We start from the raw sequence: 23331 nt of genomic DNA, 5'->3' as shown, positions 1-23331 counted from the left end.
CATGAGTTGGGAACAACTGCTTAAGAAAACATTTTTACATGGGAAAAGGGCTATGGATTTTGTATCAGAGGTGGGACCAAGTAATTCTTTCACAAGTTCCAAGTATGTCTCCAGTCTTTCCACTCAAGTCATGATAGGCAAGTCCCAAGTCCTAACTTGTTAATTTCAAGACCTAAACAAGTCAAAATGAAATAAAGTAATGCCAATTTTAAATCTTCTCAGGAAAGCCTCAGCGTGCAAGGGGGAAAGAGAGAGGATGGCATGCATCCAAGGGCCGAGGTAGGAATCAAACCTGCAGCTGCTGCAGCAAGGACATAGCTTTGGTACATGGGGTGCCCGCTCTACTAAGTCAGCCAGTGGGTGTCCTGATAAATTTGCTTTTATTTGATTAAAAGTTACTTTGCTGTTAAGCTAACATTAGCTAAGTATTAGCTTGTTCAATGTGTTAATGTTGAGTGTGTTAAATATTTGTCTTGATTTACCCTTCTTTGTGTAAATGCAAATGTCAGTCAAATATAGAAATTTCTCAGTCTTCGTCTGTAGTTTTAAACCTGTATGTTTTGAATACTGCAGTCCACTTTTTGTTGACAAGTGAGTAGATTTTGTATGGGACATGACCCAAATTATTTCTGGTATAATGTTTTCCATATGGTGCCCAGTAACGTAACGGTAGTTCTTTGTGGTTCTCTCCTGCAACTTGATTGGATGCTGTCAGATTGGATCCAACAAAGTGGATATGACGAAGTAATATGGTCTTTTCCAACAAAATTGGCATGCGTACACAGATTTTTTAAACACGGGTAAACCCACAAAAAATAGACTATAGACTGCTTTCCCATTTCCAGTAGAGCAGAGATGTATACAGGGCTCTACAGCAGACATGTAAGCCTTTCTGTATGTGTGTTATTTTTGGTGTTTCACGTTCGACATTAAGGATAGGCCAGAGAACAGATAAACAGTAGAAAGCAGCATGGAGGTCTGTGAAAACTTTGCGGAGGGTCACTTCTCTTTATATATCTCTTACTTTCAAACAGACTCACTTTCAAGCAGACTAGTTTGGATCAATGTTTGAGCGCTGCTTCAGAGGAGATGTACAGTATTTAGTGACGTTGTGTCATTGCATCTCACTAGTTATGGGGCTAAAATTAGTGCGTTCACCCAGGTGTTGTGTTTCTGTCAATGCCGATCTGAGCCGTAGGCGATAAATACCCATGACTACAGCAAAGTCATTTGACCTGAGTGTGAATGCTGATTGTAACCTTTCACATTACATTAAAAAACCAGACGTTAGCAGATTATAGTGGGATTTTTGTGCAGTAGGAGAGAGACTCAAGTGTTAACTTGCTCAGAATGAATAGCATTCATATTAGTTGATTCAGAAAATGACAGGAAATAAATTGAATAAAATTGAATACATTTTTATATACCATACTTTTTAATCTTTGGGTTTGGGTCAAAGATAATCACTATTTTCAAGTCAAGAGGCTCAAGTCTAAGTGAAATCATGAGTCTTTGGTGTTGTAGTCCAAGTCTACTTAGGTCTTTTTTGATGGACATCTGACTTTTTGTTAAGACAAGTTTGAAAAACTGTGAGACTATCCTTTAACCTTCCTGGTATGTGTGTTTTGGTTTTTTGTTTTTTTACAAACTGGTTTGGCCAACAGCATGTTTTTCCAGCTAAAGTGGTAGAAATAGTTGAGACAGGATTGTCTTATTTTCTGGTCTAACTGTTGAAATGTGTTCAACACTGTGTGTAACAGGAGAATACTTGGCACAGTTGAGCTGACGTAAGGTTAATGTCGGTGTATGATATACACTATACTCTGCTATAGTTTATTTTTCTATTGATATATATTCCTCTGGTGTGATATTTGCATGACTGTGTTTTTACTGTTCCTGTGCAATGCTTTAATAACCTGCAGCTGTAACGATGTATGATGTATCTTTTAACTTGAAAGCGTTCCATATGAATTTCAGTCTCGCAGCCCAAGCAGCCGCAGCATCTGCAGCCTGGTGCCAAGCAACCAAATCTACGCCAAGCTCCTCAGATTGGTTAGAACGGATGGCATTTAATTTGAGGTGCTGACAAGCTTTATGATATGTAGGTAGAATATGATACTGCACATGACAGATTTAATACGCTCTTTGCTGCTGCTGTCAGCGGTGAGGCAGCTACTCAGCAGCAGTTTTCAACTGGAACTATTGATGACACTTTGGAGATTTAGCACAAAAATAAATTCTGCTCCTGAAGGTCAACATTAAAATGGTTCTGATTATTGCATGAAATATGGGAGTATAACATTTGACTGACAGTAACAAACTGCTCTGTACATATTTAAACATGGAAGGAGCTAAGACTTGACACTGTTGATATATAATGCTGGTAATGTCCCTGATGGTCTAAATTTATAACTGTGCAGTCATTTGAGTTAAACAGCCTGCTGCCACATTTTACACCACATGAAGGAAACAGCTTGAGTATATAAAAGATTGATGGCACATGTAGATGGCACCTGTGTTACTGTGGAAGGGATAAATGTGACCGCACTATACAATAGGTTAATGTGGTCTTAATATAGTTGTGTCTCTGCAGTAATGTGAGCTATGGCATCAGCTCCCTTCACTCACATCTGTTGCTTTTTTCTCAGCCTGCTCCAGCTTCTCCTGGGCATCCTTCAGTGACTCGGAGTATTTGTCCAGCTCATCCTCCACTCCTTTCAGCTTCTTCTGCAGACCCAGCAGCTCCTCCTCCAGCTGCACAGAGCAGAAACACAGAACGTCAGAGAGATGGAAAGCTTGTCTTTGATACAGACAACCATAGAGAATACTGAAATTATTTAAAACAAGAATAACTGGAACTCTTTTCACTAAACTTGCAGCATATACTCTAAGGGCATTATTCTCTTTTCAACACTGCACTGTAAAAATAAACTTTTTGTTTTAATGTAAAACAAAGTATGTATCTGGTCTCCCTTAAAATTGTAAGTTGACTGAATTTGAGAAGACTAGTTAAATCATTACAAAATGACCTCAACTTGTCTTATCACATTCATTAAACTTCAAATTCGAAGGCAACCTGGACCCATTACTTTAAGTTAAAATAAATAGTTAATTGTTACTGTGTGTGGTTTAGAACAAGTCATTATAGATTTATGTAATCATTTGCTTTGCTGAATACTTTTTGGAACATCTGAATGGAGGAGAAGGAGTTAAGGTGAAAGGTTGGACATACAAAGCTCAGGACTTTGAAAGAGAGGAGGGTTTATGTCCTACATCCAACCTCCTGAAGACTGCTAAAACACTTCAGTTATGATTCAGGAAAGATGGTGGTTTTGGTTTATTATTTTTAAACCAAAACATGTCATTATTTTCTCTTTCAATATCCAGCCATCTTTCACTACAATCTATGCCAACCTTAAAAGAGAATTCCAAAAGAGTACCCCCTTAGCGACACCGGAAACCTGGAAATGAGTTAGCAAGTCAATGCTCTTCATCTCGAAGTCAACAGGGTTTTTGGTTAGAAGCCTGAAAAAAGGTCTGTGGTTAACACAAGCTGAAGAGACTTTAACTTTTTGTTCTATTACATAAAATGCATCAGTAAATAACCCACCGTGAACTTTGAAGCTTTTATGTGTCTTAAAAAAGGCGGTTGATAACTAGAGGCTAAATGAGACTACAGAACGTCATCCCGCAGAGAGAGGCTTTACAGCCTGGTGGTGGTGACTCGACTGTAGTCTAGTTTGTTTATAGACTGGCATTAGCTTTTTACTTATGGCAAATTACATTGAGGCTTCGAAAATTCTGAAAGTCATGTTCATTTGTGAAGATTATCTTGCTGAACAAAACATGTAAGTAGCATAAATGTTTTTTTGCCACATAACTTATTTTTGGCAACAATTCAAAATTCAAAATTGGAAAAATCCCAAAGGGTATTTGATGAGGGAACCAGGGTGACGCGAACTTCTGTATCAACCTAAGAAAAATGTCTCCTCTGGTGCAATCTATAGAGTGATGCAGGGATGATATTTATTTGTAGGTAGTTTGGGAGGTTAGCATTGCCCTGGCTTACTCAAAAAGCCTATGGGATTTTTCTATTGATTTTTGAATTATTGCCAAAAATAAGTACTCTGGCAAACAAACATTTATAATACTTACATACGTGTTTTGGTTAGCAAGATAATCCTCACTAATAAACACTATTTTTGGGAATCTTTGAGCGAAAATGGAAATTCTAGGTGTACAAAGCTAACGTTGGACTTAAAACAAAATATACCACGGTCACATGACTTTACACCGCCACCACAAGGCTGTAAAGCCCTGTTCTGCATGATGATGTTCTGTAGTCTCATTTAGCAACTTGTTCGCAACTGCCCTCTTTTAGATAAATAAAAGCTTCAAAGTTCACAATGGGGTAATAATTGGCATCTTGTATGCCAACGAACAAAACATGACAGTCTCTTCAGCTTGCGTTAACCACAGACCTTATTTCAGACATTGAACCAAAAACCCATTGACTTTGAGACGACGACCAGGAGTGCTAAAATGCTAACTCATTTCAACGTCTTAGGACTCATTCCTGCACTACTCTGTTTATTTATCATTGCACTGTAACACTGTTGAAGGTACAATAGTCTTATTTTTACAAAGTAAAACTTACAAAGTAAGACCAGAAACATTGTCTTTCTTCTTTCACACGTTCTTTCTCTTTCTTGTCAAACCCTGCTGCATATACTCTACCTGCAGTGACTGCAACTGTATGAAGTAAGAAACGTGATCCATGCAGCATTATATTTTATATAATTTCGATATTTCTACCTCTAATTCCTTGTGTATGACAATGGTGCTAGTGTTTCCAACCAGATTCCCCTGAACTTTGCTCTGAACATTCACGGTGCCCGCAGGATGATTGCCAATGTTTCTGGTGACCTGCTGACCTTTCCTTTAGCACCAAGGAATGCTCATTACACATAGCAACAATGGGCAGGTGCAGATTGAGCTGATGTCATTAATTCCCAAACACATGTTGTCCACACTGATACACAGTCTCTATCTAAATCTCTATCTTAGAGACGCTTTAAAAATCTCCAAATTTGTGCAAATAAGAGGCCAAAACTGACTAAAAACTATTTGTTTTAAAAAATATCCATCTACATGTGGACAAGGCCTTGACAGTAAGTGTGTCATGTACATATGGCCAAAATCCAAAAGTTTGCCCTCTCAATTAAACATCATATGCAGCATAAATATATATATCCCGCCAACCAACCCCATACTGTATCATACACAAAAAATCTCAAAGTCTAGGAGTCATATAACTACGAAATTAAATGAGCTCCCCAGAGGATGAACCCTTGCGGTCTGGTACAGTCTAATGTTGATCCACTAGGAAGATTGTCATTAAATCTGTTGACCATATTCATGCTTCCTAAATGATAAACCCCTTTTTATCTTAATGACCCCATAACAGAAAATATTACTCAAACGAGCAGATTTCTGAGCCTTTTCTTGCTTCGTCATCCATTTTGGATGTTGAGCTTTTGTTTCCCAATGACTCATTTGCAAAGATTGTTTCAGCGAGTTGCCATTTGCAACAACAGCTTGGAGAACTATAAAAAGCCAATTGTAAATGACAGCGATGTGGCCCGACCACAATGTTCCCAGAACAAATGTCCTTTCTATATCACTTCTGACAGTGTCTCCAAGCCTGTATCCATGTAAGGCTTCTCAGTCACAAATAGCCCGGGACAGTCCTGATCCTACGGTCGACATTGTGGCAACTCCCAATCCAACAGCCTTGACTGTCTCTGTGAGAGGAGCAACAATTCAAAGAAGGTGGGGGTCTTTAGAGGGAACAGAAATAGACATGCCAGTATTAAATGCTCCCCTGCAGTGGAAGTGATTGTGACCGCATTGTAAAAGCTCTGCCCTGGGATCCCACGGGAACTAATGCTATGTGGACAGTTGCAAAGTTTAAAAGTTGCCATCTATTCTCTGATTGTAACCTGATCTTGTAAATGACACAGTGGAGCTGCAGGAGAAACTGCAAGTCATCCATAAAGGAACAGCACTGTGTTCTTCACTTGAAACTATAAGACATGTCTAATTTCTCACTCCACAGCTGGAAAGGGTGGCTGGATGCAGCAGGGGGCAAAAAATCTGAGTATACTTGATGGTGAACTTACACAATGAGCCTTCACACACAGTGGTCATACGTACCATACATGTTCACCATCATCACATCAAGTCTGCAAGGGCACTGTGCCACGAGAGGATTAAATTTGCTCTGTGACAGGAGTTCAGTTGCTGAGAGAGTTTGAGCCCTGTCAGGTTTGGTATTTCCTGACCATGAGGGGAACTGTGCACAGGTAGCAAACAGGTGGGAGGTTCTTTCAAATGTGGCAGCGTAAAGCCCTCATTTTCTGTCATCTTTTGACCATCCAGTGACTAACAAAGGGATAAAAAGTCATACTTTAAGGCAGCAAGGGATTTTTCTTAGTTGTTAACCCTTTCTGGGCCTCAGCTCTTGGAGACCCTCCTGAAGGTGTCAAGGTCTGACTGATTCAACCCACCATGCCTTGGAACCAGGGCTGGGTAATACACAGAAAATCAAATATCATGATATCTTCGATCAAATACCCCAACACAGATATTGAGAAGATATTGTAGGGTTGACTGTTGGTGCTTTTAGCAAATATTTACACAACAAGATTTTTGATAAATAATCATCAGTTTTATGAACACAGAGTACATTCTGGTAAATTCAGAGCATAACACTAAGTACTTGTAATTAGTTACATTCCACCACTGTCAGCATAACATACACTTTTTCCAGCTTGAGTCTAAAAAGTTTTAATGATGGCATTTGTCAATTATTCTGTACTTAATATTATTTACTAATAACTACTAATATTTTTCTCATCACAATTAATAATTAATCTGGGATCTGAAGGCCTTTTCATTAAAAAAAAATAAATAAATAAAAAATAACTGAAGATCGCCTCTACAGAGGTCCAGGCTAAGTCCCAAATGTCTCTAAGTCCTGGAGACTCCCCTGCCAAAATCTAGACATATCCATATATTGCCCAGCCCCTCCTGGATGAAACTAAACTCTGCAGTTTTCTTCAGCCTTTGCTTTGAACTCTTGACAAACTTGATTTACAGAATTGCTCAAGATTATTTTTCTCAAACTTCTCTAACTTTTATGTAGTTGTTTGCTTGAGTTCCCTTTGCTTTATTCTGGAAACACTGTATCTTCTGCATTTTATTTAACGACAAAGACATTCTCAAATATCTTCAACTTATATTAAATGTCCATGCCAAGACAGTAAAGAGCAACATTGCCTTTCACTCCAGGTGAGAATGAAGTGTGGTGTGTCTCCATCTCTGTATGGACTACCTGTTTGCATTTGTCCTCTGCTCCCTTCTTGTCCCCCTCAGCCTGCTCTGCCCGGTCTATCGCGTTCTCCTTATCCAGCTTCAGCATCTGCATTTTCTTCTTGATGGCCTCCATGGTGCTGCGGGGTGTGGGCTCTCAGCAGAGGGAGAAGAGTGCTGGGTTAGTCCGGACAGAGACTGAGACAGAGGCACCGGTCTGTGACAGGGACGGAGGTGGACAGGAGCGCGCGTGCGGCTTGTCTGAGCGGCTCGGGGAGAGTTCGAGGATGGAATACCAGCTGGATGAGCCCTACACTTTTTTCTCCAGCAAGGATCCGCACGGGGACGTTGTCCATATTTAGGCAGCGAGAGTTGTCCAGTGTGTGCGCGTGACGTCTGTCTGCAGCATGTGGGAATAAATCACATTCAGACGCGTCAGCTCTCCACCTGAGACACAGCAAAGGTAACACTCCATAATACAACCAAATTCAGGATTTTTCTGAGGAAAGACTTCACCATAACAAAGTAAAAAAGTACATATAACTAGAAGACTTAATTTATGTTTACTTAATACCTATTTGTTAAGTTTAATTTTTATTAATTAAATTAAAGTTAAGTTTAATTAAATCAATCTTTCCAATTTTTAGCAACTTAAATAAACCAAGTTTACTGTGATATATACTGTATATATATATATATATATATATATATATATATATAGGGGGGGGGGGGGGGGGGGGGGGGGGGGGGGGGGGGTGGATTGGGGGGGGGGGGGGGGGGGTTGGGGGGGGGGGTAGTGGTTGGGGGGGGGAGGGGTTTTGTAAGGGTGGTGGCGGGGGGGGTGGGTTTGTGTCTGGGGGTGGTGGGGGTGAATAAAAAAAACTTTATGGGTTGGGTAGGGACGGGTGGGGGGTGGGGGGGGAGGGGGGGGGGGGGGGTTGGGTATATGGGGATACTTGTATATGCTCGGGGAGGGGGGGGGGGGTTGGGGGGGAGGGGGGGTTGGGTAAAGGGGGGGGGGGGGGGGAGGTGGGTGGGGTTAGGGGGGGGGGGATTGGGGGGGGGGGGGGGGGGGGGTGTTTTGGGTGGGGAGGGGGTTTTTGGGGGGGGGGGTAAAGGGGGGGGGAGTTTAGGGGGGGGGGGGGGGTGGGGGGGGGTTGGGGGGATATTAGGGGTGGGGGGGATGGGGGGGGGTGGTTTAAGTAGGATTTTTCTGAGGAAAGACTTCACCATAACAAAGTAAAAAAGTACATATAACTAGAAGACTTAATTTATGTTTACTTAATACCTATTTGTTAAGTTTACTTGTAACAGAGTATTTTCACAGTGTGACATGAGTACTTTTACTAGGGTAAAGATACTTCTGCTATCACTGCATGTACTTTAGTTAAATTTCTGAATACCCCCTGACCACAGTTAAGACTGTTTGTACTTTTTAGGAGGAAAGTGCACTGTGAAATGTGACAAGTTGATTTTGCCAAAAAAAGTGAAGATTGATTGCCTTAGTTAGAAATTAGGTAAACATATATTAAGATTAATATCTATATTTACTTTCCTTTTTAAAGGCAATCAATCTTCACTTTTTTTGGCAAAATCAACTTGTCACATTTCACAGTGCACTTTCCTCCTAAAAAGTACAAACAGTCTTAACTGTGGTCAGGGAGTATTCAGAAATTTAACTAAAGTACATGCAGTGATAGCAGAAGTATCTTTACCCTAGTAAAAGTACTCATGTCACACTGTGAAAATACTCTGTTACAAGTAAAATACCTGTATTGCCACTTAAGTAAAAGTAAGTAAGTAAAATATAGTTAAAATAATAAAAGTAAAAATACCTAATGCAGAAAAATCTATAAAGAAAACAGGGGGGGAAACACCCCCTGTTTTTGAGGGAAAAAAAAGAGAGAAAGAAACAGACATCAATGTTTTTTTAAAAAGTTGGCAATTCTTTTTCTCATGAAAATACTTCTTTACAAGTAATGAGGTTAATAATTAGAATAATAAGTCAACTATACTCTTTGAAATATAGAAGACTGGAGGTAGCATGAAATGAAAATACAAGTACTTCAAATATGTGCAGCACAGTACTGTGGTAGATAAAGTACCTGAAACCAGACTTGAGAAGAAGATCAGATTTTTTTTTTTAGCAGAAAATGTCTTTGGTAGTTAAAGTCACCTATTAGAATATTACTTGAGTAAAAGTCAAGTATCTAAAAGTTAAGTATCTGATTTTACTGTTCTTAAATATCAAAATTAATTTCATGATATTAAATGTACGAAGGTATTTAAAGTAAAATGTATGCTGTTAATAAAAAAGCAAACAGTCAGAATGCTGAGAATTATGAAGTTTATTTCTTCATAACATACACCTCCTTGTGTACATTACAGTTGAAGAAAAACAAGTTTGTTTAATCAACTTAAATTATTTAAAGTAAATATCATTTTTTTTGCCTTCCCTATCATTCCTTCATTTGTCCCTTCCTCTCCTCCTCTCTTCCTCCCCTTCTTTCCTATTTTGTTGTAAGTAACTGAAATACTTAGAGGAAACGTAATGGAGAAAGAGTACACATTATTTAGGAAATGTTGAGTAAAAGTGAAAGTTGACAGAAATGTAAAAGTAAAGTATTAATATTTCAAAAAAATACCTAAGTACTGTAATACATTATTATTACTTTGTTAGATAGCACCACTGGTGCAGTAGTTGAGTAAAAGTCCTTGAGTTTAAATGCAAATGACAGAAAAAGTTCCATAAAAAGCAGTGGGAATAAGAGAGCAGAGTGTAGTTAATGTAGGAGACAGAAATTGAGCTGTGGATCAAAGTCAGCATTTCCTTCTCTCTTCTCTCTGTTTCCACTGCCCATCTGTTAAAAAGGGAAAAAAATCCCAGATCCCGAAGGGACCGTAAAGCCCCAGGATCATTTGTGGCTTTTTGGTTTGTGGCAATTTGATTACTTGTAACTTTGTTCTACAGTATGGGAACTTGCTCTCCTAAAGCACAATGACAACATGAGTCCTTATTTATTTCCTGATCCTGAGGCCCTGTCATAAAGAGGGTGTATTTTGTCATTTATATTGATTTTTCATATTTTTCATCGTATCCTGACAATTTTGAGTAACCACACTGTTCATTAAATATTGTTTGACAAATAACTTAATTTTGTGCTCAAAGTTTAAAAAAGACAAAAGAAAGAAAAATAGAAGGATGTCACTAAAACGGGGAGATGATGTGGGACTACAGTGAAATCAGCAGGTCTTATGCATCTTCCAGGCTTGCGCAGGTGTACTGTCATAAACATCATTAACACTGTTGTGGGCTAGCTGAACTTATCTTGCATTTGACCATAACTGCAGCATTATAACCTTATTATATCTCTTTATCGATGTCTCCTCCACCTCAGTTTAGTGTGCTGTTAATGTTCAATGCAATTTCCACTAGGTGCACTGTCACATTCAATGTTGCTGCTAATCCCTGACATATCCCAGGCTGTGATCAAAAGTAAATAAGTAAATAATTATATATTTTTCTTCTAAAAAATAGTGGCATTGTGACAACAATCTGGCATTTAAAGGTTTAATTTCTGAGAATTAATGAATACGTGATATTTATTATGAGCACTGATGACTGTAAAAAACAAAACAAAAAAAACAACTCCGACAATAGAAAATCATATTAATGTAGAATATTTTTTCTAGTCTGATTTTGAAGAGTTTTTTGTGTGTGTAATATTCCAGAAGGCCCTAAAGATTCATATAGGAATAAGTACAAAGATTGCCTCCTGGTTGTATGGCTGCATGCACCACTCAGTTTCTCTTACAGTTTACAGGCAGCACAGAACATCTCTAAAATCACCTCCCTTTACAGATTAGTGTCACTGATTCAGTATCTGAGCAGATGTCTCCCCTTCTGTTGCTGAGATATGACATTTAATAACGGCTTGATGAGTGTCTGTGCAGAACATTATGATTTCACAGTGAAGATGACCTTTTACCTTTTGGATATAAAATGTCATCACTTCATTATTTTTGATGTATGATTATCAGCAAATTGTGTTGCTATAAACACTTACATGTAAAAATATAGTTCAACATGTACTTTTATCTGTGTCTGTATTAGACAGGCTCTATATAGCTCTATATGACTATAACTGTGAGTAAAGTATTGTGGAGGAGCCCCCCCCCCCCCCCCCTCCTTTTTGTCAACAGGGTGAAAAAGGTGCACATGAAAATGTGAAGAAATGCATGTCAACAGTTTCACAGAAAACTGGCTTTATTGAATATAAATCTCTGTTACAGTACCCATGAGGTGGTGCTGCTGGAAATGAAGTCAAAATGTGAGCAAAAGACAAAAGGCTTTGCATGATTACAGTCATCTTTATAGGAGGCATGCTGCTCTAGCTGTGCCATGATCGCTCTACAAAGATGATGGAGGAGAAAATGTGGTGCGAGGGTGGATTTCAATCAGGTTCTGATAAATTATTGAAAGGAGTTATGAGTGAAGTGCATCTAGAGGGTAAAATATGAACAGTTTATAATTCTTAAAAAATGATATGAAGGCACTTAAGAAGCACTGATATAGTGGAAACAAAGCATGAGCTCACATTAGGCCCTTAGTAATGACAAATACCCTGAACTCTAACAGGAAAGCATTAGGTGGACAAAACATCATGTAGACAGGCATCATGGGATTGTACGGTGCGTCAGGCACTGATATTGGCACAAATAACATGTTACTGCAGCTAGTTATTAAACACCAAAATACAGTCAATATGATGTCAAATGTCTTGAAGTTAAATATATGGCTTTATAATCTTTACACAAACAAGTCTTCTAATCTAACCCAGGCCAAAATACTGGAGCTGCTTATGTCAAAATACTTACACGAGAAACTTTTACTAAGACAGCCACTTATTCAACCATTCCGTTTTAATACATTTCATAGCTCAATCTTTAGAAAAATAATGTTTTTCTGATTTGTTCCATTGCAAAGTTAATTTCTCCAAATTTAAATCTACATTTAATTTCATTGTCTTTATTTCAGATTGAAACAGTGCGACATGTAACGCGCTGACTATCATCACTGTCACCACACACCTCTGCTTCACAATGAACTATCACTGAGACATTGTGTCTCTTTGCCTCAGAACTTGCTCACACACACAAAAAAAACATCTCCATAGAAAATTTGCATAGATTACGCATAGTTTGCATAGAAGCCTAAATTGTGCCTGCCTTCATATCTCTGACTTCTAACAGTCACGTTCTGACAGTGAAGGCGGGCAGAATTTACTGGCAGGATGGCAGGCCATTAAGATACAAAGGAGAAAAAAAGCACCAGATATATTGAAAAGTATATGATCATATATAGTCAGAAGCGCAGATACCTCAGTGAGGACTAAGGCATACATATATTTCTGTATTATCAAAATTCATGATCATCACTACACTTTTGACTTTCAAACTTAAATACAGAAACAGTTTGATAAAAACCATCCTGCTCCATCACTGTGAAGCATGAAGCCTCCTCTCTCTACATGTTGCTGGGGGAAGGTCCTGAGCATTCCAAAGCTCACCACTCTATTACTGATGGACACGGACACACACACACACACACACACACACACACACACACTCACTCACACACACACACACACACACACGCACTTTCTCACTGCTCCTGGCCGTCCTCCCGCAGCTCTGAGGGGAGGAACTTGTACTGCTGCTGTCTGATCATGGCCAGCTTCTTCCTGGCCTCGTCCAGCTCCCTTTCTTTCCGCAGCATCTCCTCCTGAGCAGCGATGATCTGCAACACAGAACAGCCTGTTAGCACACTGACCAAACTAAAGGCTAAATACAACAACTGACTACTTGCTGAATGCCAAAACCCTTATTGTTAGCAGCTTGAGATCAGAAACTAGATGAGGCAGGTCAAGCTTTGGATTCCCTGACCTGCCAAACTGGGATGCACGGGCTCAACTGAGAGACACTTGTTACATTAAGAGTGTTAAGAGTCTTTTTTATCACATTTCCAAAACAATCTAGAATTACTGTACGCCTTTGTACACCAGTCAGGTTGCAGTTACAGTTTTTATCACACACATCTTCCCCCTGACAGCACAAAAGATCTTTACAATCAACACAATTAACAGATTAGTGTCACCAAATGTCTCCCTCTCTGTCCCTGTGGAATAACATCAAATAATGGTCTGACAAGTGTGTGTGCAGAATATTATGATGTCACAATGACATTGACCTTTGACCTTTAGGATATAAAATGTCATCACTTCATCATTTCATCCTATTAGACATTTGTGTAAAATTGTTTGATTATCAGCATATATATTCTGAAGTTTTGGCCAAAACCATGTTTTGTGAGGTCACAGTGACCTTGTCCTTTGACCACCAAAATTGAATCAGTTCAGTCTGAAGTCCAAATCGATGTTTGTGCCAAATCGGAGTAAACTCCCTTAAGGCCATCTTCAGATATGGCGTTCATGAGAATGCGACGTATGAAAGGACACATTGACCTTTGAACACTAAATACTAATCAAATCATTCACGAAGTTCACATTTGTGCCAAATCTGAAGGAAAAACAACCACTCTATTATTAACAGACTTTTACGGCAGCACATTACACATCCTCCATTGTTTACTTTCAACAATACAAGACCAACTTAAATCACTCAGAGCGTTTTGCTAAGAAGCAACTCAACAAAAGTAGCTTACACAGACAGGTGTATTCTCAGAGCTTACAGTGTAATTTTATAGCTTTATTTGCTGATCTCTGAGTCTGTCAGGTCCTTATTTATTCTGTCTCTGTACAGCAGTGGCGCTGAGGTAAGCTCCGTGTGTCCACAGACAGAGATATAGTTTATCCTTCATTCCTGGATCTCAGTAACGTCAGGAAAATCTCAGCTAGATCTTCATGCTGATAGGCTATCGCAGGATTTCAACTTGCGTAATGGACGTGAAGACACAAATTCCGTGTTTTTACATCCATCGTGTCGCATCCAAAGCATCCATTGCATCCATCACATCACCCGGCGTGAATTCACGCTTATTCGCACCCATACATCAGCTTTGTATGTAAACTCATTGCGCAAAATGCTCGCATCGCGCTAAGTGTGAACACATATTAGACTGTAAAAGCCTTTTCTCCTTTGTAAAAATAAAGAAACTGTTTGAAAATACAAACAAGAGAGCATAAATCTACAAATTGTGTCCAGTGTGTTTTCTTCAGTAAACCTCCAAAGTGGGTTATTTTAAAACCCTTTTTTTCATTTAATTACATAAAAAATACACATTTTATATTTTTGCATCTAATTAATTTTATGTTAATATGTATTTTTATTATTCATATCACTGGTTTTTAATATCTGTATTTACTCTAAGCTGGTATATGAGTACGTAGGTAATTAGGTGGCTATACTTTTGCTCCTGATGTGTGTTTGGGATCTTTCACTCACCTGAGCGATACCTCCCACCATCTTACTCTTGACCACCACAGCTTGGTCATCCTGAGCATCAAACGCGGCTTTCTGTGCTGCTTTCACCAGGTTATCAGAGGCTCTCTTCACAGCGTTTCCTGCAGCCTGGAGAAACACACAGGGTTCAAAATAAAAAGTTTATACACAATGGCAATCATATAAAATAAGAAAAGAAAAGTTACAAAACAAACAAAAAAAAATAAATTTAAAAAACCTCAAGAAAGTGCTAAAAAAAACCTACTCTTGCTTGTTCTGTAACATAATTTGAAATATCTCATAAAGAAACCTCAGGATTGGGTCGCTGCTTTTTGCAGATGATGTGGTCCTGTTGGCTTCATCAGACTGTGACCTTCAGCTCTCACTGAATCGGTTCACAGCCGGTTGTGAAGCGCTACCTCGGGGTCTTGTTCACGAGTGAGGAAAGCGTCTGCACCGATCTGTCGTGGTGAAGAGGGAGCTGAGCCGAAAGGCAAAGCTCTCGATTTACCGGTCGATTTTCGTTCCTACCCTCACCTATGGTCACGAGCTTTGGGTAGTGACCAAAAGAACAAGATTGTGGGTACAAGCGGCCGAAATGAGCTTCCTCCGTAGGGAGGCTGGGCTCTCCCTTAGAGATAGGGTGAGAAGCTCGGTCATCCGGGAGGGGCTCAGAGTACCCCCTGCTCCAGTGCCGCTGCTCCTCCGCATTGAGAAGAGCCAGATGAGGTGGCTCAGGCATCTAATTAGGAGAGACTATGTCTCTCAGCTGGCCTGAGAACGCCTCGGGATCCCCCGGGAAGAGCTGGACAAAGTGGCCAAGAGAGGGAAGTCTGGGCTTCCCTGCTTAGGCAGCTGCCCCCGCGACTCGAAACCGGACAAGCGGACAAGAAGGTGATGATTAAGAGAATTCAAAAAATAGTTTTCTGTACATTTTTCCACCTTTTCTAAACATATCTAATAATCCCCCTGCTAATTTTCTATCATTGCCTTGTCACCTTTTACAGTTTTTTTAGTTTGCTGCACATTTTTTGTCTACTTGCTTATTAAGTGTTTTTTCCTGTGTTTTGAAAGAAATCGAACCAATGTCATCAGGTTTAAATGCTCCTTAAGGTATCTGAATGCAGCACAACAAACACATGTAAATCCAGGTGTTAAAGGGTTAAATCCTTTTAGTTGTGTGAAAGGCTTCCTTTTTACCTCAGGTGTAATGTAGGCTTTATTTTCAAGGTGGTGTACATGTTATAAAGAAATGAACTTCCTCAGAATTCTGACGGCTTGCTTTTTCAAGAAAAGCATTTGCTTGTACTTTTACTTTAAATACTTAAGTACATTTAATATCATAAAATTACTTTTGATATTTCAGCACATTAAATATCAGATACTTTCAGACTTTTACTCCAGTAATATTCTGAGCCAAAGTCAATTTTGGATAAGATATTTGTTCTGTTACTCCGGAGTGTCTTTAAGGTACTTCATAAACTGCTGGAGGTGGAGCCCTGCTCGCCTGTTATTACAGTGAAGTGAGCTCGTCTCTCCAGCACATTCTGAACAGATTCATCCTGTGTCATTACACATACTCTTACACTTACATCACTACACACATTCCCACACAACTCCCTCTCCTGACCCCGACCCCCTCTCTAACTTTCTTTTATTATTCATCCCTCTGTTCTTTAAGCTTGTGTTTTGTGAGGTTTTTCTTTACTTCTTGCTTCATTACTTTTGTTTAATATTATTATTATTATCTTTTTTGTAATGTATCTCTCTGTTCTTTAAGCTAAAATGTTTTGTGAGGTTTTCTTTAGGCTGCTTCTTTTTTCCCCTCATAATTGTTGTTGTTATTATTGTTGTTGTTGTTACTATTATTACTATTACTTTTATCTCAGGCGACTGTGGCTCAGAGATAGAGTTCTAATCAGAAGGTCAGCAGTTCAATCCCCAGCTCCTCCAGGCAACATGTAGAAGTGACCTTGGACAAGATACTGAACCCCAAATTGCTCCAGATGCCGCGTCATTGGAGTGTGCATGCTTATGTTATGCATGGTTACTACCTAGTAGGTGGCACCTTGTGCGGTAGCCTCAGCCACCAGTGTGTGAATGTGTGAGTGAATGACTAAATGTGAAAATGTAGTGTGAAAGCGCTTTGATTGGTCGAAAAGACCAGAAAAGCACTATACAAGTACAGTCCATTTACCATTTACCATTATTATTATCTAACTTCTTCAATTTGATTCCATTATTGTGAAATGATGTATGGGCTATTACAATGAAGTGGAGACAACTTTAAAAAAACAACAACAAGCAAATGTTAAAAACACCTGTAGGTAAGATTCTAAATGCTACTGTATAAGTTGTTGAAACATAAATAGAAAAAAATGAAACTGAAAAAAGTTCCTTTTACTGGCTCCGTCTGGAGCTTCCTAGTGGAACCTGAAATAAGATTGTTTTTATCAAAGTACAAAGAATGAAGGGAAAATGAGGTGAATTCTAAAGGCAATGCTTTCCAGATGTCTAACATTTCTAACTGTGGACTGTGATTCAGTTTTCTGTAGAAACAGACTTGTGCAGACTTGAGACAGAAGACACATCAGCTGTGCTTCTTGTGAACATCAACTCCAGGAAAGGAAAAAAAGAACTTACAGCAGCACTCAGAGCCAAAACCATAACAGGTTTTTTTTCCTGCTCAGAGGCTGAGAATCACTGTAAAAGGCAACAAGGAGCAGCCTGCTCAGCTCCGCTCAAAGCCAAACATTCGTCTCATTGGGCAGCTCGACTCCAACAAAGAGGAGTTTTCTCCTTTTGCGGCTCCGTGGGCTGAAATCAGACACTGAGCTGGCAGAGCACGGCACAGTCACACACACACATCCGTGAATCTCCTCCACTGGTTTATCTTTGGCTGGAATGTTACTGTTAGTCTAGCCCTGACATACGACATAACACTGTGAAGCTCCCCTCAACACCTGTACTGGACACACACGACACACACTAAACTGAGACTGTCACAGCGCTGCTCCCCGGAGGTCCCAGGAGGATGATCTCATCAAATCCATTGTCAAAGAGCAACTAAACACACGGTTTGAACTCAACATGTCCTTTCACACACTCAAAAATCCACTCAGATCCAGGAACATCCCATCATACCTCCCTGCAGCTCTGACAGAGTTTTTGGTCAATTATCAGTTTAAATCAGCACAGTTTTCATCAGCAAGTGAACGGCTCACATTTCATTGAACTGCCACCCAACTACTGCAGACCAGGATTCATGAGGATTTCTCTGGATCACTGTGATGCACTGCTCAGAGGCCGCTACAGAGCACAACTGCCACCTCCATTTGGGAAGAGCGACTGTGTGGCCATTTTGCCAACATCAAAATATGTAAACAAAGAAAGACGCATGCCACCAGTGACACGTGAGACCTGGAGATGTGCTGGCCAATCAGAGGCCACACTGCAGTTTGCCATACAAAACAATCTGAGGCACAATTCAGGACACCAACATCACCGTCACTGATGACATCAATGAACTCACTGTGTCTGTGATGGATTTCATCTGTAAAACTACAAAAGCATCTAGAGATGGGGATTTTTATCTATATTGATACCATTATGGAGTCTTTATCGATACCACTATTACACTTCTATTATTTAGTGGAAAGATGAGGCAACTTTTTTTTTTTTTTTTTTTAATTTTAATATAAATATTAACTTTGAAAAATCTTGGCATTTGTAGTTTTATTAAGTATTACAAGACGAGTAGAGCTCATGATAGGGTGTTAAATAGGTTGTAATTCCATCCCTTCTATCTATTTTATTTGCTGGGAAAACAAATGTCTCAACCAAACAACTGTAGAAATTAATTAATTAATTTCTCGCAAAAAAATAACTTGATTTTTTCTTGATGTTACATTTGAACACATCATGATGACATTTTATTTTCCTTTGCCTAATAGTCAATTTACTGAGCTGTCCTTGAACACTTCACAATGAAACCTTGTTTATTTATCTAACTAGCTGTTATCCTGCAGATTTCAACTGGGATTTCAACACTGGAAAGTGTGGGTATGCTTCCCACTGCTGCTGCGAGAGGATAATGATGAAGACTGTGCCGGCTGTGCAGCGGCTGCAACTGATGGATAATTACAGCACGGTGATGACAGTCCAGAGCTTCACCGTCAGGTGTGTGAGGGAGAGACTGTGCACTTCACGGATGAGGGGGAGTTGAGGGAGAGATGGGATACTGACCCCCAACGGTTTCAGCATTTCAGGTGAGAGAGACACCATGCATTACAGAGCTTCAGTGTTATGTGAGAGAGAGCCCAGCTGCCTCCAACTGCTTCAAAGCAGTTTTGACACTTAATAGTTTGTGAAGTTAAAAACTCTCTGTGTGTCTGAAATGATAAGTGTCCTCAATATGAAAGATGTTAAAATCCACCTGCTCTGTGCTTCAGGGCAGAGCTCCACTCAGGGTGAGCTGCAGGGCGGCACACATGTTAGCATTCCAATGCTACTCTCACAACATGTAAATGGCTCGACTCACTCAATAAACCCTTTAATAACCCGTTGGGGAAAATGATCATTCCTGTCAAAGCCCAATATTTGGGTCCAGCCTTTGTGTTCAATAATACTGCATTATTGTGGGTGGCAACAAATCAACTGGTAACACAGTACATAAGCCAGTTGTTGCCCTGACCCTCCTGCTGCCCTCAGGAACCCCCCACACAGACACCTTCAATCAGATATTCACACATTGAGTTGAGAGTCTGCACATAACTCAACACTGAATAATTACAACCTTAAAAAGCACCATGGCAAAGAGTGAAGTGAGCAAATGCTGCTGGTGTAATCATAGATCAGGGCTAATGTTTCCACTTGTGGTGCCCTGGGTGGATTGGTGGATTGTTTCCAGAGCTCCTGTAGACATAAATGTATGGGAATTACTGTGGTGGCAGCTGCAGGCCCAGAAGAGGAGGAGATAAGCCACTGCTGATTGGATCAGAGAATATGAGATGGCTTGGGCAGCCTGATGTGCTCACAGCGAGCACACACACAGCCTTAAATATACTCGTTTTGGGTGGATGAGCTGACAGGAGATACTTGTAGTTTCTGTTATGTCTTGAGACTGACCGCATCAGTTACACATGAAGGTCACATCACTCACTGTGGGCCACATTATTCCCATCAGTCAATCAATGCTCTCTGTGCACTTTCATTGCACAAACTGCTTTTTAAAAGCCACTACTTCTGCAAATAAAGGTGATCTTACTTTTCATCATGTATACTTTCTGCTGTGTCTCATAAAATAATACTTATGATGTCAGGTCATGTCTTGTGATGTCATCAGGGCTAACTCAGTTTAGGCTGAGAGACTGGAAGTTTCTATCAAAAGACTTGAGTTACAAACTGCAGGTGTGAAGTTTGAAATATGTCGGCTCTTACCAGATCAATTGCTTTATGGGAAATGTAAGTTATAGTGTTTTTGGATCATAAAGGGAGTAGCCCTTTAAAATAATGAAATGCAGCAGTGTGTATGAGTACTCTTACCTGTCCTAAATATAGAGCCCACTAATCCTGATGTAGCAGCTGAGCAGATCACGCAGCTCACCTGTAACCCTAAACACTCCGCCTATTAATAGACTATCCAACACGCTCAGCTGTTGCAGAGTGACTAATGTTGTGATGTGACTATTGTTCTCACAGCAGGTACTATAGGTCTGCATCAGACGTATGCACGAGGACCCCCGTCTCACTGTGCCTCAGCCACACACCTCACTATCAAATGTCAGGGTAACGAGGTGGGATTAAAGGGTTGGGGAGCTAACTTTGGAACTGACCCTGGATTTTAAGTCTTGGGAAAATGGCTCAAGTTCAAACAAACTTTGTTGCCATGGTAACTAACACAGATTCCTTGCCTTTATTTTTGTCATATTTTTGGGAAAAAGGGAAGAGTCTGCTTATGTAGTATTATGCAAAATACTGAGGTCATTTAAATGATCAGTTTGCTGTTATAGTGTAGTTCCCTTATTGTCAACGAGTCGTGCAAACCCAAACTGTGTGATTTCAACTCTCAGGTCTGTCTTGAGATGTCATGCAGCCCAAAAAGACATTTTCCCACTGACTTACAAACAGGAAGACACGTCTGTAAACCAGTGGATACATTTTTTTGAGCAACACAACCCCTGCAAAACAACTTGTTTCACTATCAAGATTTCATCAATTTGGTCTGATAACATCTGGAAGGTCTGCAAGAGCAGCAAGGTTAGATCCTTTCCTATGAGTTAGCGAAGCACTACACCCAAAATCGCCTGCTCTTCTGGCATTAGTCTCTAGTGTGCAGGCTCTATGGACCCAATGATACCAGAGCAGTGCAGATCATCTGGGTAATTTCATACCACAGAAACCGACTTATTTTGGCTTCATGTGCCACTGAACAGCTTTCATAGGAATGGACAATACCTGCCAATGCTGTATCCACATCTCTTAATACATCCATGATACCAACCAACAGAGAAGTGAAACTGAAACTGAAATCCCTTTTTCCCCAAGGGATGTAATGTAACTTAATTCAGTGTCTGTGGTTCATCAGTGAAGTGTATAAATTGCACTGCAGACTGAGTCTCTAACAGTGAGAAACAGGGTTACAGCTGTCACATAGGAATGAGTCCAACTGTTCAAATGTGTAGGATACATCAGCCACTGTCTTTGCTGTGAGGAAAAACTGCTGTCCTTTTCCACTTTGATTGGCCAAAAGATGGTGCCACATTATATTCACAGCTGTAAGAATATCTAGTGGGTTTTCACTCTCAACCTGATAGTTCAAATTCAAACTAACTCTGCTGCATTGGCCTGTTTGGATTTGTTAATTTAAGCTGGTGTGAAAGATGTCAGTCACTGTGGGTTCTCTGGTGGTGTGTGTTTGTGTTGTAAACTTCAGGCAGAACAGCCGCAGGACTGTGTGATCGTACATATCAGATTTTACCATGAATGTCTCTGCTATACCACTCTGAAATCCATCTGCTAATGACCAACTGTTAAGATAGGGATCTGTAGGCTATCTGCATGAGTGATGTTCAGCCTGTGTAAGATCATTTGGTAACCATGATAATACATGTTAGCACACGCACACGCACACGCACACGCACACGCACACACACACACACACGCACGCACACACACACACACACACACACACCATAGCATGACAGTCACAGCAACTGGATTTGTATGAGTCAGTGACGATGCATGGTGACATCTCTAAAACTGTCCAATAAGGAGTCGCATGTCAGACCACATGATGTCATATTTACTCCTGCTGGTGCATTTGTAATAAGTCAGAGTGAAAATCCAGTGCACCCTCATCAGTGAACCAAACTACAGGTGAATAAAGTCATCTTCATCGATTAATACCACCTTCTGTCTTGTGACATTTGTTTACAGGAGCAGGGTGAGGGTAATTTATACTCCCTTTACATACTAAAATAGACATAACCATCACTGTCCTCATACTTTCATGTGTACTTTTTGCTGGCACAGATTCAGCCAATAGATGGCACTAGAGAGCGGAGTCAAAAGTTTCAAATAACGGGTCGTAATAATGTACCTTTAAACTTAGGCAGCACTGACGGCATGTTCTCTGAGGCCATTAAATAAATCCCGACAGGTGGACAGAGAATTATTTTCACTACTTTCATTATATATTATCATATATTATTATATATCACCAATTTGTTCTTTTCCAACAGTATTTAAATTGCTTTGTCTTTTCCCTACACCGGCCCATTCTCACTCTGAACTCGTCAATTAGCGCCGCTCTGTTAGTGCTTTCAGCACTTTCCGCGTCCAACAGGAATGTGGCTGGATGGCGTCAGATCAGAACACGGTCAGGCAGAACCTGTGCCGTTGTTATGATATGCTGGAGGTCAGCCAGATGTCACCGGCAACGTCTACATGCAACGAGCACCGGTGGCATCACTTGAGAACACAGCCAGGTGAAACTGATTGTGTGCTCATGAAATGCTGAAGGAAAACCTCAGGTCATAACGCTGCTGATAACAACTTAATATAACTTAATATAAGGTGCAGGAGAGTGCTTATAGGGCAGGTGGGTGGGGAGGTGGATGAATCCTTTAAACAACAGACTTTCGTGTGGGAGTCCCGATTTAGCTTCCTGTGTGGATGTATGTGTGTTTTTTTCTAAACCTTACCATGTGCCTCTTTTGCATAAACCTAACCATCTGTGACTTTGTGTCCTAATCTTAACCATCGTGACAGTCCACACTGTTTTGTAGACATCAGGACAGTGCTGCTTCATCCCACCATATGGATTTGTTGACATCATCGTAAACGGCATCCGCGTAATGAGCTGATGAAGAAGGATACCTAGAATATCATAAATAGACACTGAAGGTCACTGATAGAGCGGCATCATGTGACGAGTTGAGATGAGAACTTGTTCTCCACTGGTACTGCTCTGTTTTGTCTGTATCTGTAAGCTTC

The 23331-nt window shown here is 40.1% G+C and overlaps 2 protein-coding genes across 6 annotated transcripts in view; both read right to left on the bottom strand.

Annotated features, from left to right (window-relative positions):
• tpm2 (tropomyosin 2 (beta)) overlaps positions 1-7701 on the bottom strand; it is a 35633-nt gene extending 27932 nt beyond the window's left edge. Inside the window, exons 1-2 of one of the 4 annotated variants that reach the window (XM_042508924.1) lie at positions 7397-7701; positions 2629-2754 (exon numbers count right to left, since the gene is read on the bottom strand). In XM_042508924.1, coding sequence (XP_042364858.1) covers positions 2629-2754; positions 7397-7510 — 240 coding nt within the window. In that variant the 5' untranslated portion in view covers positions 7511-7701. The remainder of the gene's footprint in view (positions 1-2628; positions 2755-7396) is intronic. The other 3 variants (XM_042508923.1, XM_042508922.1, XM_042508920.1) reach the window with 3 other exon arrangements.
• Positions 7702-11623: 3922 nt separating this feature from the next.
• Positions 11624-23331, bottom strand: part of tln1 (talin 1) — a 101097-nt gene continuing 89389 nt past the window's right edge. For both annotated transcript variants that reach the window (XM_042509057.1, XM_042509058.1), the window contains 2 exons: positions 14839-14964; positions 11624-13174 (listed from right to left, as the gene is read on the bottom strand). In XM_042509057.1, the coding sequence (XP_042364991.1) occupies positions 13040-13174; positions 14839-14964 (261 nt within the window). In that variant the 3' untranslated portion in view covers positions 11624-13039. The remainder of the gene's footprint in view (positions 13175-14838; positions 14965-23331) is intronic.

The sequence above is a fragment of the Plectropomus leopardus genome, chromosome 20, assembly GCF_008729295.1.
Source record: "Plectropomus leopardus isolate mb chromosome 20, YSFRI_Pleo_2.0, whole genome shotgun sequence".
NCBI classification, from domain to species: Eukaryota; Metazoa; Chordata; class Actinopteri; order Perciformes; family Serranidae; genus Plectropomus; species Plectropomus leopardus.
This window is presented reverse-complemented; position numbering and strand designations above follow the sequence as displayed.